Genomic DNA, 10,840 nt, shown 5'->3' with positions numbered 1-10,840 from the left:
TATAATTTGGTTCTCCCAGTCCCCAGTTCACAGAACACATGCCTGAAGCTCTGGAAGAGAATATGGTGAGACCAGAGGTTTGAATAGGGGAGTGGGAGGGCTTCCTTTTGTTTCCTCCATCCAAGTCTAACCTCTCTCAGTGGGAATAACCACAGTATGTCCTATCGCATGATTCCAAGAATCACACACACACCACCACAGTTGAAGAATATTTAACTTTTCTTAAAAAAAAAAAAAAAAACAAAAAAAAAACTTAACCATGGAAAGGAAGAAAATAAGAGTATACATTATCTTAACAGCAAAACAGTCATTTCCGTATCTATATTTTATATATATTATATATATTTATATATATATATATATATATGCATGTATATATACACCCAGCACAGTGTGTATGTTCTGTTCATCAGTGGGGAGCGGAGTGCGGACCTGGTGCTAGGGGCTGATGCTGCGGTGGCTCTGGGGATGGTCTGGGGTCAATACAGGGTCTACAGCATTCACACCCCCTGCCCCACCTCCTGGGGCCCAATTTTCAGCTCCGTACCTGACATGTGGGTTTTCTTTAGGGATAGGGTGGGGAGGGGTGGACACAGGATAAGACATTCCCCGAATGTCCTCAGCACCAAGCAGAGGCTGGGCTCTGGGGCTCCGTGGGGCCAGAAGCTGAGCATTATCAACTGTCCCCACCCACCAGGGGGCAGGGGCACTCAGGTCTGGCTCCACCTTCAGATCCTGGAGGTGGGCTGGGGTTGGGGAATGGGCCATTAACTAGGCGATTCACGTGAACTCCCTCTTCCCTTAGCAGTCCCTTCTGGAACTGCCTCCAGCACCCCAGGAACAGAAACAAAAAAGATTAAGGTTATTTACAATAGCAAAGATGCACATACAATACATACATATTTATAGGAAACCAAAGTGACAAAGAGGAGAGGTCGAGGCACCTCACCTCAGCCTTGGGGGCCCGCGGAAATGAAGAAAGTGCATTGACACAGAAGACGCCTCCTTTTGCTTGAATGTCTGAGGGCACCCACACATGTATGGGTGGGGAAGGGGCAGACTTGTGAGTGGGGGGCCTTTCAGATGCAGCCGGCATGCTTGGGAGAGAGGTGTGGAGGGGTGGGGTGAAAGGAGGGGGAGACACTGAACCTGGACTCCGAGCTGAGCAGACCAAGCAACATGCAGGTCTCCCTCCAGGCCTTGGCTGGATCCCCATTTCCCCAACTGTCTATACCATGGTGGAAGGTTTGGGGGTCTCCCCACCCTGTGCCCCTGCCTCAGGCCAGTCCCTGAAGGAGGACTGGGGATGCAGAGGATTTGGTGGTTCGGATGGTTACGGTGCGAGAGTTGTGGCTGCGTCTGCTGTGCCGTCTTCCAGGGGGGTGTCAGAGCCTGCAGGGGGTGTGGAGGGGTGACAACTGAGGAACTGGCAAGGCCCTCTCTGATAACCTCCTCTTACATCCTTTTGCCTGGAAAGTCCTGAAGCTCCTGAGGGCCCTCCTTCAGCATCACCCATCTGTGACAAGGTACTCTCCTCCTCCAGAAACCCTTGAGTTTTTCACGGGGCCTGAAAAGGGCTACCTACTACTGAACCCCATTTTTGCTTTGTCAGCTGCAAAAGCCCCTATACCAGGTACGTATATGTGCTTTGTCTTCTGGCGTTAGCACATCACTGTGTTCCTGGCCCACATAAACTGGTGCTGAACCAGTTAATAAGAACAGATCTTAGAGGTGAGGCCAGGTTTACCCTGGTCTGTTATCTCCACAGTCCAAGGAAAGAGGGCTCAGTTCTAAGTTACCCATTTTTAGGGGAACTTCTGTGGGGTTTCCCTAAACAGACTCCTTTCTGAAGCTGAGGGAAAGAATTAGTTATACCCACAGGAGAGAGGAGACCTTCAGAACCACCTTCTCACTCCTCACACCACTTGGTCACATTTCCTTACTAGTTGGTGGACTTCTCCTCCAGGGTAGATCCGAAGAGGTTATGGGTTTATACTCACCATCTTCAGAGCAGAGCCCCAGGTTGTGGCTGTCCCTGGAGTCTGACACCAGGGGTTCCTTGGCTGGGGGTGTGAGGGAGCTGTCTGTCCATCTAGCCGCCTCCATATGGAACCTGCCCACAGGCGTTGTGCCACCAGACTCTCCCCTGAGGGACATCAGCAGCTCTCTGTGGGCCAGCTCCATGTCCTGGGAGAGTGGTAGAGGAATGTCTATCAGTGCTGGGCCCTGGGGTGCAGGTGACTGAGGGTGGTTGGGTGATCTGAGGGAGGAGACCCCTGGCAGCACAGTCTCTAGGGCTCCCATGGAGACACACACTTACTCATCAGGACTGGTCTTTGGGTGAGGGACTGAAGGCCTACAGGGACTCAAGCCCTGTTCCCCTCACCTTGAGCCTGTTGAGCTTGAGGGTGAGCTGCTCGATGGTACGGAAGATCATGCCCACGTCCCTGAGGGCCAGGCTTGGGGGAGAGCGGCTGGGGCGTCTTTGATCTGCACTGCCTCCCCGCAGCTGGGGCCGAGGCTCTGTCTGCCAGGCAGGGAGGCTGTCAGGCTGGGAGGGGCTTGTGGATACCCCTGAAGGGTCAGTGCTTGAGTCCAGAGATTCTGCTGGCATGCTAACATAAAAACAGTTTCCTGTCCCCCATAGCAAGAGAAAGAGATTAGGAGGCAAATTCAGAGAATATCTATTCTCCCACTCCCTCAGTGTTCCCCATGCAGACTGACAGAACAGGGTCAGTAGGTTCTCAGTGCAGAGCACGTTGGCCTTATCCTGCCTACCACAGTTTCCTAAAAGCCCTTCTCCTGTAGAGAGCTTTCCTAGATGGCAATTTTGCTGAGCCTGGCCACATACCAGGAGATGATGCTTGGCAGTGGAAGGTAAGGGAGAAATGGCAGGTTGCACAGTATTTCATGTGGGGAAATGGGGGTGGTGGCTGAAGGGAAGGGTAAAGAGATGGGCTGGTTCTAGGCCCTTTTGAGAAGGAGCAGACAGTAGCTTCTTTCACCCTGCCCCATCTCAAGCTCTGCTGATGTACTGCAACACTGCCTCCCTCCCCAACTGCCATCTCTTTCACCAGCCTCCAGAGGTACCTTGGCCCTAGGCTGAGGGAATCAGAGACAGCTGGAGGAAAGACCTGGAAGATCTCTGACAGGGCAGGAAGCATAGGTAAAGCTCGGGGGAACCTGGGGGGCCATTTCAGTATCTGCACAGTGACGCTGGAATGGTGGTTGGGGTGGGAAAGTGGTTGCTTACAATGTCAGGTTAAGGACAGTGGGCTCTGGTTCTCCCTGCCCTATCTCACGGCACAGGCTGCTTAACCCTCCTTCTCTGTAAGGGGTCTGCACAGCTCTGAATAGTGGTTTTGTAAAGCTGGAGGTTAAACTTGATGGCACAGGGTCTTCCCCTGCCTTTTGGTTGCCCACATCCTCTCACCCACTCCAGAAGCTGAGGGAGTATGTATGCATGTGTGCACACGTGCCTGCAGGCCGGGGTCTGACTCCCAAAGCCTGGCTCTGCCTCACAGGTCCCACACTTCAGCCTTGGCCTGTCTTTGGCTCCAAGAAGAAGTTTATTACCCGTAGCCTTTGCTCCGCCTTCCACTTCAGGTGGCTCAGGCTCTGACTGGCCACTCTCTGGTAGTGCAGGGACAACCTTGCTGCCTGCCACCTCAGCTGCACCGACACCACCACCACCACCAGGTAGAGGAGAGACCAAAATACAAGGAAAGGGAAGGGGAGAGAGCAGGTTAGAGAGAGAAGGGGGTGGGGGTGGGATAGAGGAGGGAGGAGAAAAAAAGAAAAAGGAAAGAACAAAGTGAACACAAGATCATACATCATTACATCTCAGGGAGCTACCAAGAACTTTCCAATTCACCGAAAGAGAGTGAGAAAGAAGGTCAGTTCCCAGAAACCCAGGAGAGAGGGCAGACCTTGGGCAGCTGGAACAAAAATTGCTACTGGAAAGGGAGGCAGAGCTGAGAACCAGGGGAGGATAAGAAAACTACCCCCCTCAGATCCCATCCCACCCCTCACTGAGTACTCAAGGCTTCGTCCCATCTTCCCTGCCACACTCCTCAGATCAGCCTTCTCTCTTCTGCTTATTCCTCCCAGCCCCTGGGACCTCCCTCCCCTGGGCTCACTGCTCTAGCCAGACAAACCTGTCCGCTGCCCCATCCTGGCTAGTCTTGGCTTGCCCTGTTTCGATGTTGCCATAGAGTTCCACCACCTGGGGGTCCTCCCTCATTCTCCAGCTGTCTTCCAGGGCTTGTCCTACAGGCCGCCCCACCCCCAACCCCCGCCTGCCCCTCTTTGTTCCGCCTCTATTCCCAGATCCCAGCAACACTGCCCCACACTGCCTCTTCCCTCGTCACTGGTATCTGGAGTGACTGGCTAGAAGCCGTAAGCCTGGGCCTTTCTGAGTCTGAGGCTCCTGAGGAAAAGCCACCTTGCTTCCTTAGGATTGGAAGATCAGTGGACTGGAAGGACACTAACAGAAACTATTACTGATATTTGATTTGTGCCAGGCAGTAGGTAGTCTCCCCATCATTCCGAGATGACTCAGAATTTTGTCCAAGGTCACAAAGACATCAAGTGGCAGAGTTAGGGCTTTGAATCTTGGTTGCCCAATTCCAAAGCCTTTGCATGCTAGCAACATGTCTCCTTTCCCATGCAGGTCTGCACACAGGGTACCCAGGATAAAGGGAAGGAAGGAAGTAGCTGTTTGGAAGACTTTCTCCACCCTAGCAAAACCGGGTATTTGTTTCCCCAGTAGAAGCCCCAGTTTGTTTTACCTTTTCTCACAACTTTGTAACTTCCTGTTGCCTCTGTGCTTGCGGTCTCTTCAGCTGGATTCCTATCCAGTTCAGGAGACTCCCAGATCCCAGAATTTCTGGTTCTTGGGGGCAAGTGTTCCAAAGAACAGAAAGCTACATCCTCCAGCTGTGGCTGGGTCCCTTCTGGCCCTGGAAGCTGGGTGTTGTCCCCTTCACCCCCAGTGGGGGCCTGCCCTGGGGAGCCCGGGTCCCAGGGGTGAGAGGTGATGCTGACGACAGAAGGTGTAGGTGTCAGGTCATCCTCGGGCTCCCCAGCAGCCTGTGGTTCTGCAGGGTGACCTGGCAGCAGGCTCCACAGGATCAGGTGCCGCAGGTTCTCCACTGGAGAGAGAAACAGGGTGATGGCTGCCCTGGCTCAGGACTACAGGCTATGCTGTGGCAGGAGAGCCGAGGGAGCAGGAGGATCACTGCTCCACACCCCCACCCCCAAACCTGGTGAATCTGCCTCAGGTTCTGGAGGGCTCTGGCCAACTACCTGGTGGTGGTGTGTGAGGGGTGGCATTTGTCTCTCTGCATCCATCTCTCCTCAAGCACAACCAGGCAGAGCCTTTGAGCATGAGGGAGGAGAAGATGGGTGCCGGTTCACACTGGCCGTGCTACTGGGGACCAGAGACAGACGTCAGGGTCCTTGAGGCACTTACCATCTTCCAGGGCTGAATCGGCGAGTCCTTCCACGCACAGAGGGCCCGGGAGGGGCAGGTGGATGGGGTTCCTCGTCCTGATGCCTGTGTTTTCTCTATCCAGGGATGCGGATGGGTAAGACAGGGCCCCTGGCTCCTCCTCCTCCATGCTGCCCTCCTGCTCAGGGTCCTCCCGCAGTACAGGGTGCTTCACTTTGACCCTCTGCTGGGGCCCAGTGCCTGTTTTGGATGAGAGGAGAGTGTAAGATGGGAAAAGAGAGAGGGCAGACGTGGGCTGATCCCACGCCCAGCTTTGGATCCAGGGGTCACCTAGTATGGGTGGACATTGTATCAGGCACTAAGCAATGAACAGTGAACAAAACAGGTTCCTGCCCTTGTGGAGGTTAAATTCTAGTGGAGGAACAAAGAGAAATAATAAACAAAAAAATTAAGTACATAGTTTGATAGAAGGTGATAAGTGCTATGGGAAAGAAGGAAAAACAGAGCAAGGAGGGTTGGTTATAGTGTTAAATGGGCTGGTCAGAAAAGGCATCACTGCGCAGGTGACATTTGTACAAAGGCTTGAAGATGGTGTAGGAGTTAGGAGTAAAAGCATCCCAAGCAGAGGGAAACAGAACAGGGACCCGCAGGGAGTCCACAATCTCTCCCTCTAAACCCATATAGAAACTCTCAATGAGAATTCCATTTGGGTATCTCCTTCCTCCCAATCCCACCCCGGAAATTGTGCTTTAAACAATTTGAGCTCCCACCCTTCTCGAATGCTTTCTGTTCCCTGATTATGAAGGCAGCTCATTCTCCATTAGTGACACCTGGCTGAAAGAGGCAGGGACCCCGCCTCTCCTCTCCTGCTCCACATCTAAAGCCCTGTTCACCTACAGAGGCAGAGTTGCAATCTCTGTTCAAGTGAACTGGTCTATACTCTCTGAAGTCTGTCCCCCTCCTCTTCTAGTCTACCCTCTAACACTGTTTCTTTCCTGTTCTTCTTTACCAAAACCTCATACCTTTGGCCCTGATGTGCAGAACTCTGCCTAATCTGGTCTTATCTATCTTTTCCCTTTTGATCTCTCCCATCACCTCCACACCCAAAATCCATCTGCACTTAACCACCTTCCTACCTCTGCTTACAAAAAGGAGGAATGCATCACGCCCTCCCCTGCCCCCTCAAGACCAATCAGGGACTTACCTCCAGGTAGCTCCTCAGGTTCTGGTTCAGAACAACTTCTATGGAACACTTCTGAGTCATCCAGTCCTACCCTGAGGGAAAAAACCAACCCAGGTTGAGAGAAGATCACCTGGTAGTGAATCCAGCCCGGCCAACCAGAAAGTAGAGCTGTATGAAATTCCACCCTGGACCCAAGTTAGAATGGGCAATGAAGGAGTAGGGACTGAGGAGGGGGGAGGTGTCAGCTTCCTTCAGCTGCCTGTCTGTCTGGCAACCTGGAGAGGAGGGTGGGTGCTAGCCAAGCTTCTCCTGGTCCCGATTCTAACCCCCCTCACCCCACTCCCTGCTTAGTCTCTATCACAGCAGGGCAGGAGGCTGTGGAGGCAGAACAGACAGGGACAAGAGGCAGAGAATGCATGTGTGGGGTGGGATGTCCCTCCACCTGCTGGACCCTGGAGCCCTTCATTGCCCTCTGCTAATGTTTCTCTGCTGAAGTTATTCACCTCCAGGGGTGAGGGGCAAAAAAAGCAAGCAAATGAGTGGGAATGGGTGAAGGGGCCTGGAGGACTGAGCACTGCACCTGCTGGGTGTGCGGCTCTCATTGGCTGGCTCCGGGGGGCCTGGGGCTGGGAGCTGGGCGGGCACTGGGGCAGATACGGGGTGCCTGGTGGCATTTCGCACGGCCTCTTCTAAGAGCTCCATCCATCTGTTGCTCGGCAGGATCAGAGAGGACTGGTGGTGAGAACAAGACAAGGGCACACGCAATCTCCCCCTATTTGCCCCCCTGTGCCTGAGCTTTGAAGCCCTCCTCCATGCCCTGGCCCCAAGGCTCTGCCTGGCAGGTTCCCGCCTCCCATCTGCCCTGACCAGGTTATAGAACTTTCAATTACCAATCACTGAGCACCAATTCTATACTAAACTCTGTGGTAAGCATTTTATATATGTTCTCTCTACCCTCAGGGTGATAGCATATCCACATTTTACAGATGGAAAAACCTCAGGTTGAGAAACTAACTCAATCTGCTTCCTTCCCCCATGCCACTCCGCCTCTGGCTGGCTGCATTAGGGAATGTAGGGTACAGAGGAAGGTCCTGGAGGCAAGCACTTGAGAGAAGTGCGTGGATTTAAAACGCTTGATGGTGAGGGGAAAGAAGAACCCAAGGGGAAGGGAGTGGGGACACAGACAGGAAAGAAACAGCGATACTGGCTGGAAGACTGCCGGGAACTCAGATTTTCCTTAAAGGATTAGGGACGGGGGTGGTCCCTGATAGCTTCTCTACTCTGTCTTACCTCTCGTTTCCCTTCCCATCTCCCTGCCTTGTGACAGCTCGGGGGCCCAGCCCTGGCCTCACTGCCCACTGTCCTCAAACACACCACCCAGGTCCTAAGGGGATGGCAGGTATGTGTGACCCCTCAATCAATTCTCACATGTTCTTGTCTGATGATGTCAATGCAACCAGCTCATAGATCTGGGGAGGGCCCAACTCAGAGGTGCAGATGATGAAGAAGGCCCGTTTATCTGCGTGAGGAAAGGAAGAAAGAATGCTCTGTATTGGGGTGGCAGGGGCGTGATTGCAGCTTGACCCAGGACAACAGAGTAGGTACTCAAAGCCCTGACCCTTGAGACTGATCAAGAATGCAGTGTGAGACAGACCTGCGTCTTCAGAACCAGTGAGGACCTACTTAGAAAAGGGACAAGGCAACTCTGGGACCCTGCAGGTCACGTTTCATGGCCACCCCCAACACCCTGCCTGCTCTAGTAACAGTGATGGCTACCACCTGTACGGCACTCATATAAAACGTTTTCACACCCCACCCCCTTCGATAACCCCCCTGTAGGTAGAGTGGGTATCAGCCCCATGTTATGGATGAAGAAAGTGAGCCCAAAGAACAAGGGTGGGTTGGCTCTTTGAGGTACACAGCACTGCTCATTGAAACATCTCTGTCCACCGGACTCGGCTAAGTTTCACAGGTGTTTCACTGTCTTCTGCCACCAAGCTGTGCCCAAGTCACTCTTCCAGCAGGAATGCTGGCCCCACTCTCCTCTGCCCAATCTCATCCTTCTTGAGCCTGCTTAGACATCCTTGGTCCATCCTAGGTGCCCACATCCCATCCAAACCAGCACTGTCCTCGAGGGCTGACCATCTGCCTAGGGTACCCGTCTTCATCTTGGTCCCCATCCTACCCCTCTGAGAGCTCCCCGTGGGTGGGACCACACCCTCCTTCTTAGGCTGTGTCAGGATACGTGGAAAGGAACACAGGGAGATAGGTAAATCCTGCAAAGGCCCCAGAGGGCCCCACATCACCCAGGGCTCACTGGACATTCCTAACAGCCTCCTAACAAGGCTGGGACCACCTTGTGGGTACCTGTGGCTACAGAGCGGACGAGCACGGCATTGAGCTTGAGCACGGGGCTGAAGGTCTGCTTGCTGTCTGAGGAGCCCCCTGCTGTCTTGCTGTGGCACTTAAGCAGCAGCTTCTCGTCCTGTTTCTGTAGCAGCACTAAGAGGTCCTCCAGCAGCAGCACATGGAGGTCTGGAGGGGTGTGGTGGTTGTGAGGCATTCTCTGTGGCCCATTCATCCCTCAGCAACACAGCGGGGCACCCAGGGCTGCCAGATGCCTGGCCCCTGGGCCCAGGAAGCCCAGGGAGTCTTGTGACACTGATTCCTTTCTCTTTGGTCACTCCCACCCCATGCTCTGCTCAAGGAGTCTTGAGCGACCACCGCCAGCCTTGTTTCAAGTTGCCCCCCGCCTGGCTACCCTACTACCCTCTTTAGAGCAAGTTTCCTGGGCTTATGAAATACAGAGGAAGAGCCCTGGGGAAACCCACCCCACCACGGATTTCTGCTCACTCCCAGGCCCCTGGCACATACCCAAGGTCTTATCCTTGCTGATCCTCCAGGTCAGAGGTCCTTCATGGATCATCTTTCTGGTTGTAAGGTCCAGGCTCTGTTAGGGAGACAACACTCATTCATTCCACAAGTATTTGAGAATGCGCCAGACACCATGCAAAGGTGCTGGGAATCTAATGGGGAATACAGAGAAGTAAAAAGACAACTATGAAGTCCTGTGCCATGTGCTAGCTGGGGGCATATACCCATCCCATGCTATCTACCTGCCTAGAAAGATCAGTCTGCTTTTCTCACATCCTTTCTGCTTTATTCCCTTCCAAATTATCTTCACCTTTACTTCAAGTTCTACTCCCACCCCCTGCTCTCTCAGGCTGAGTTCTGACACCTACAATCTTTACTTGGGGGTCTGTCTGCACCTAGGGAGGGGGAGACAATGCTAACAGGGTGTATGTGGATTCCAGGGCCCCATCACTGCCATCTTATCACAGACAGTTCCACGTCCCCTTCCTCCAGGAGTCTCCAGACTGTGACCAGAGTTCTGCTCTTAAGGGTGCTCAAGCAGCCTGTGTGCAGGGGCTGTCCCCGCTGCTGCCTCTGCCTACCTTAAACTCTGCTGCCAGGGGGTTACTGGCCCTCTCCAAGGAGGTGGTATCCAGACGTTTCTGGTAGCCTTCCAAACGATGCCGGTTCTCTGTCTGCTTCACTGCTTCATTCACATACTTGAGAATTTCCCGGCACTGATCTCGGGCCCGGCAGAGCTTCTTGTGCTCAGAGGTGCCACCTACCAATGGGGTAGGGAGGATGGTTAGGGGCTCCCGCCTGAGAATTCTGGCACAGTCAGATATTCCCTGGCTACCTGTATCCATGGTGACTGGCCTGTCTCAGGCCAGCAGGTATGCGTGTGGGGTAAGTCACAGTTTTCTAACCTTGAAGACCTCAAGTAATAAGGTCAATTTTTACTGAGTGTGCTCGGGTTTCAGACCATTGTTCTGAAGACACTGATCACTCTTGGGAATTGCTGCCCATACCACAACCAGCTCTACAGATGCTAAGGGGATGGGAGCAGGGACCGGGGTTGAGGGCAATAATATGTCTCTAGGAGGGCCTGCACAAATCAGGTTCAGGTTGCCAACTCCCTATATCCTGACTTCAATGTCCCCAATTTGTGAGTAGAAGATGCTCAGGATTCTAGGGGCAGTGACAGCTGAGCCAGACCCCCTTACTCAGCCTGGACCCATCCCCTCCAGGGCTACCACAGGCATTTGTGTCTTTTATGTACTTCTGAGAGGCACCCAGCAGGAGAGGATGAATGGGAGCTAAAACCCTGGTCTGACCATGCTCATCCAGAGGAC

General features: G+C 53.4%; 1 protein-coding gene across 8 annotated transcripts in view; it reads right to left on the bottom strand.

Annotated features, from left to right (window-relative positions):
- Positions 1 to 310: 310 nt before the first annotated feature.
- ARHGEF11 (Rho guanine nucleotide exchange factor 11) overlaps positions 311 to 10,840 on the bottom strand; it is a 134,092-nt gene continuing 123,562 nt past the window's right edge. For 4 of the 8 annotated variants that reach the window (XM_037825657.1, XM_037825659.1, XM_037825661.1 and 1 more), the window contains 12 exons: positions 10,091 to 10,269; positions 9,510 to 9,585; positions 9,003 to 9,170; positions 8,064 to 8,154; positions 7,216 to 7,341; positions 6,657 to 6,727; positions 5,474 to 5,692; positions 4,791 to 5,153; positions 3,577 to 3,672; positions 2,387 to 2,634; positions 2,001 to 2,187; positions 311 to 1,392 (listed from right to left, as the gene is read on the bottom strand). In XM_037825657.1, the coding sequence (XP_037681585.1) occupies positions 1,334 to 1,392; positions 2,001 to 2,187; positions 2,387 to 2,634; positions 3,577 to 3,672; positions 4,791 to 5,153; positions 5,474 to 5,692; positions 6,657 to 6,727; positions 7,216 to 7,341; positions 8,064 to 8,154; positions 9,003 to 9,170; positions 9,510 to 9,585; positions 10,091 to 10,269 (1,883 nt within the window). In that variant the 3' untranslated portion in view covers positions 311 to 1,333. Of the gene's footprint in view, positions 1,393 to 2,000; positions 2,188 to 2,386; positions 2,635 to 3,576; positions 3,673 to 4,790; positions 5,154 to 5,307; positions 5,380 to 5,473; positions 5,693 to 6,656; positions 6,728 to 7,215; positions 7,342 to 8,063; positions 8,155 to 9,002; positions 9,171 to 9,509; positions 9,586 to 10,090; positions 10,270 to 10,840 lie in introns of all 8 variants that reach the window. The other 4 variants (XM_037825655.1, XM_037825656.1, XM_037825660.1 and 1 more) reach the window with 2 other exon arrangements.

Source organism: Choloepus didactylus, chromosome 2 (assembly GCF_015220235.1).
Source record: "Choloepus didactylus isolate mChoDid1 chromosome 2, mChoDid1.pri, whole genome shotgun sequence".
NCBI classification, from domain to species: domain Eukaryota; kingdom Metazoa; phylum Chordata; class Mammalia; order Pilosa; family Megalonychidae; genus Choloepus; species Choloepus didactylus.
This window is presented reverse-complemented; position numbering and strand designations above follow the sequence as displayed.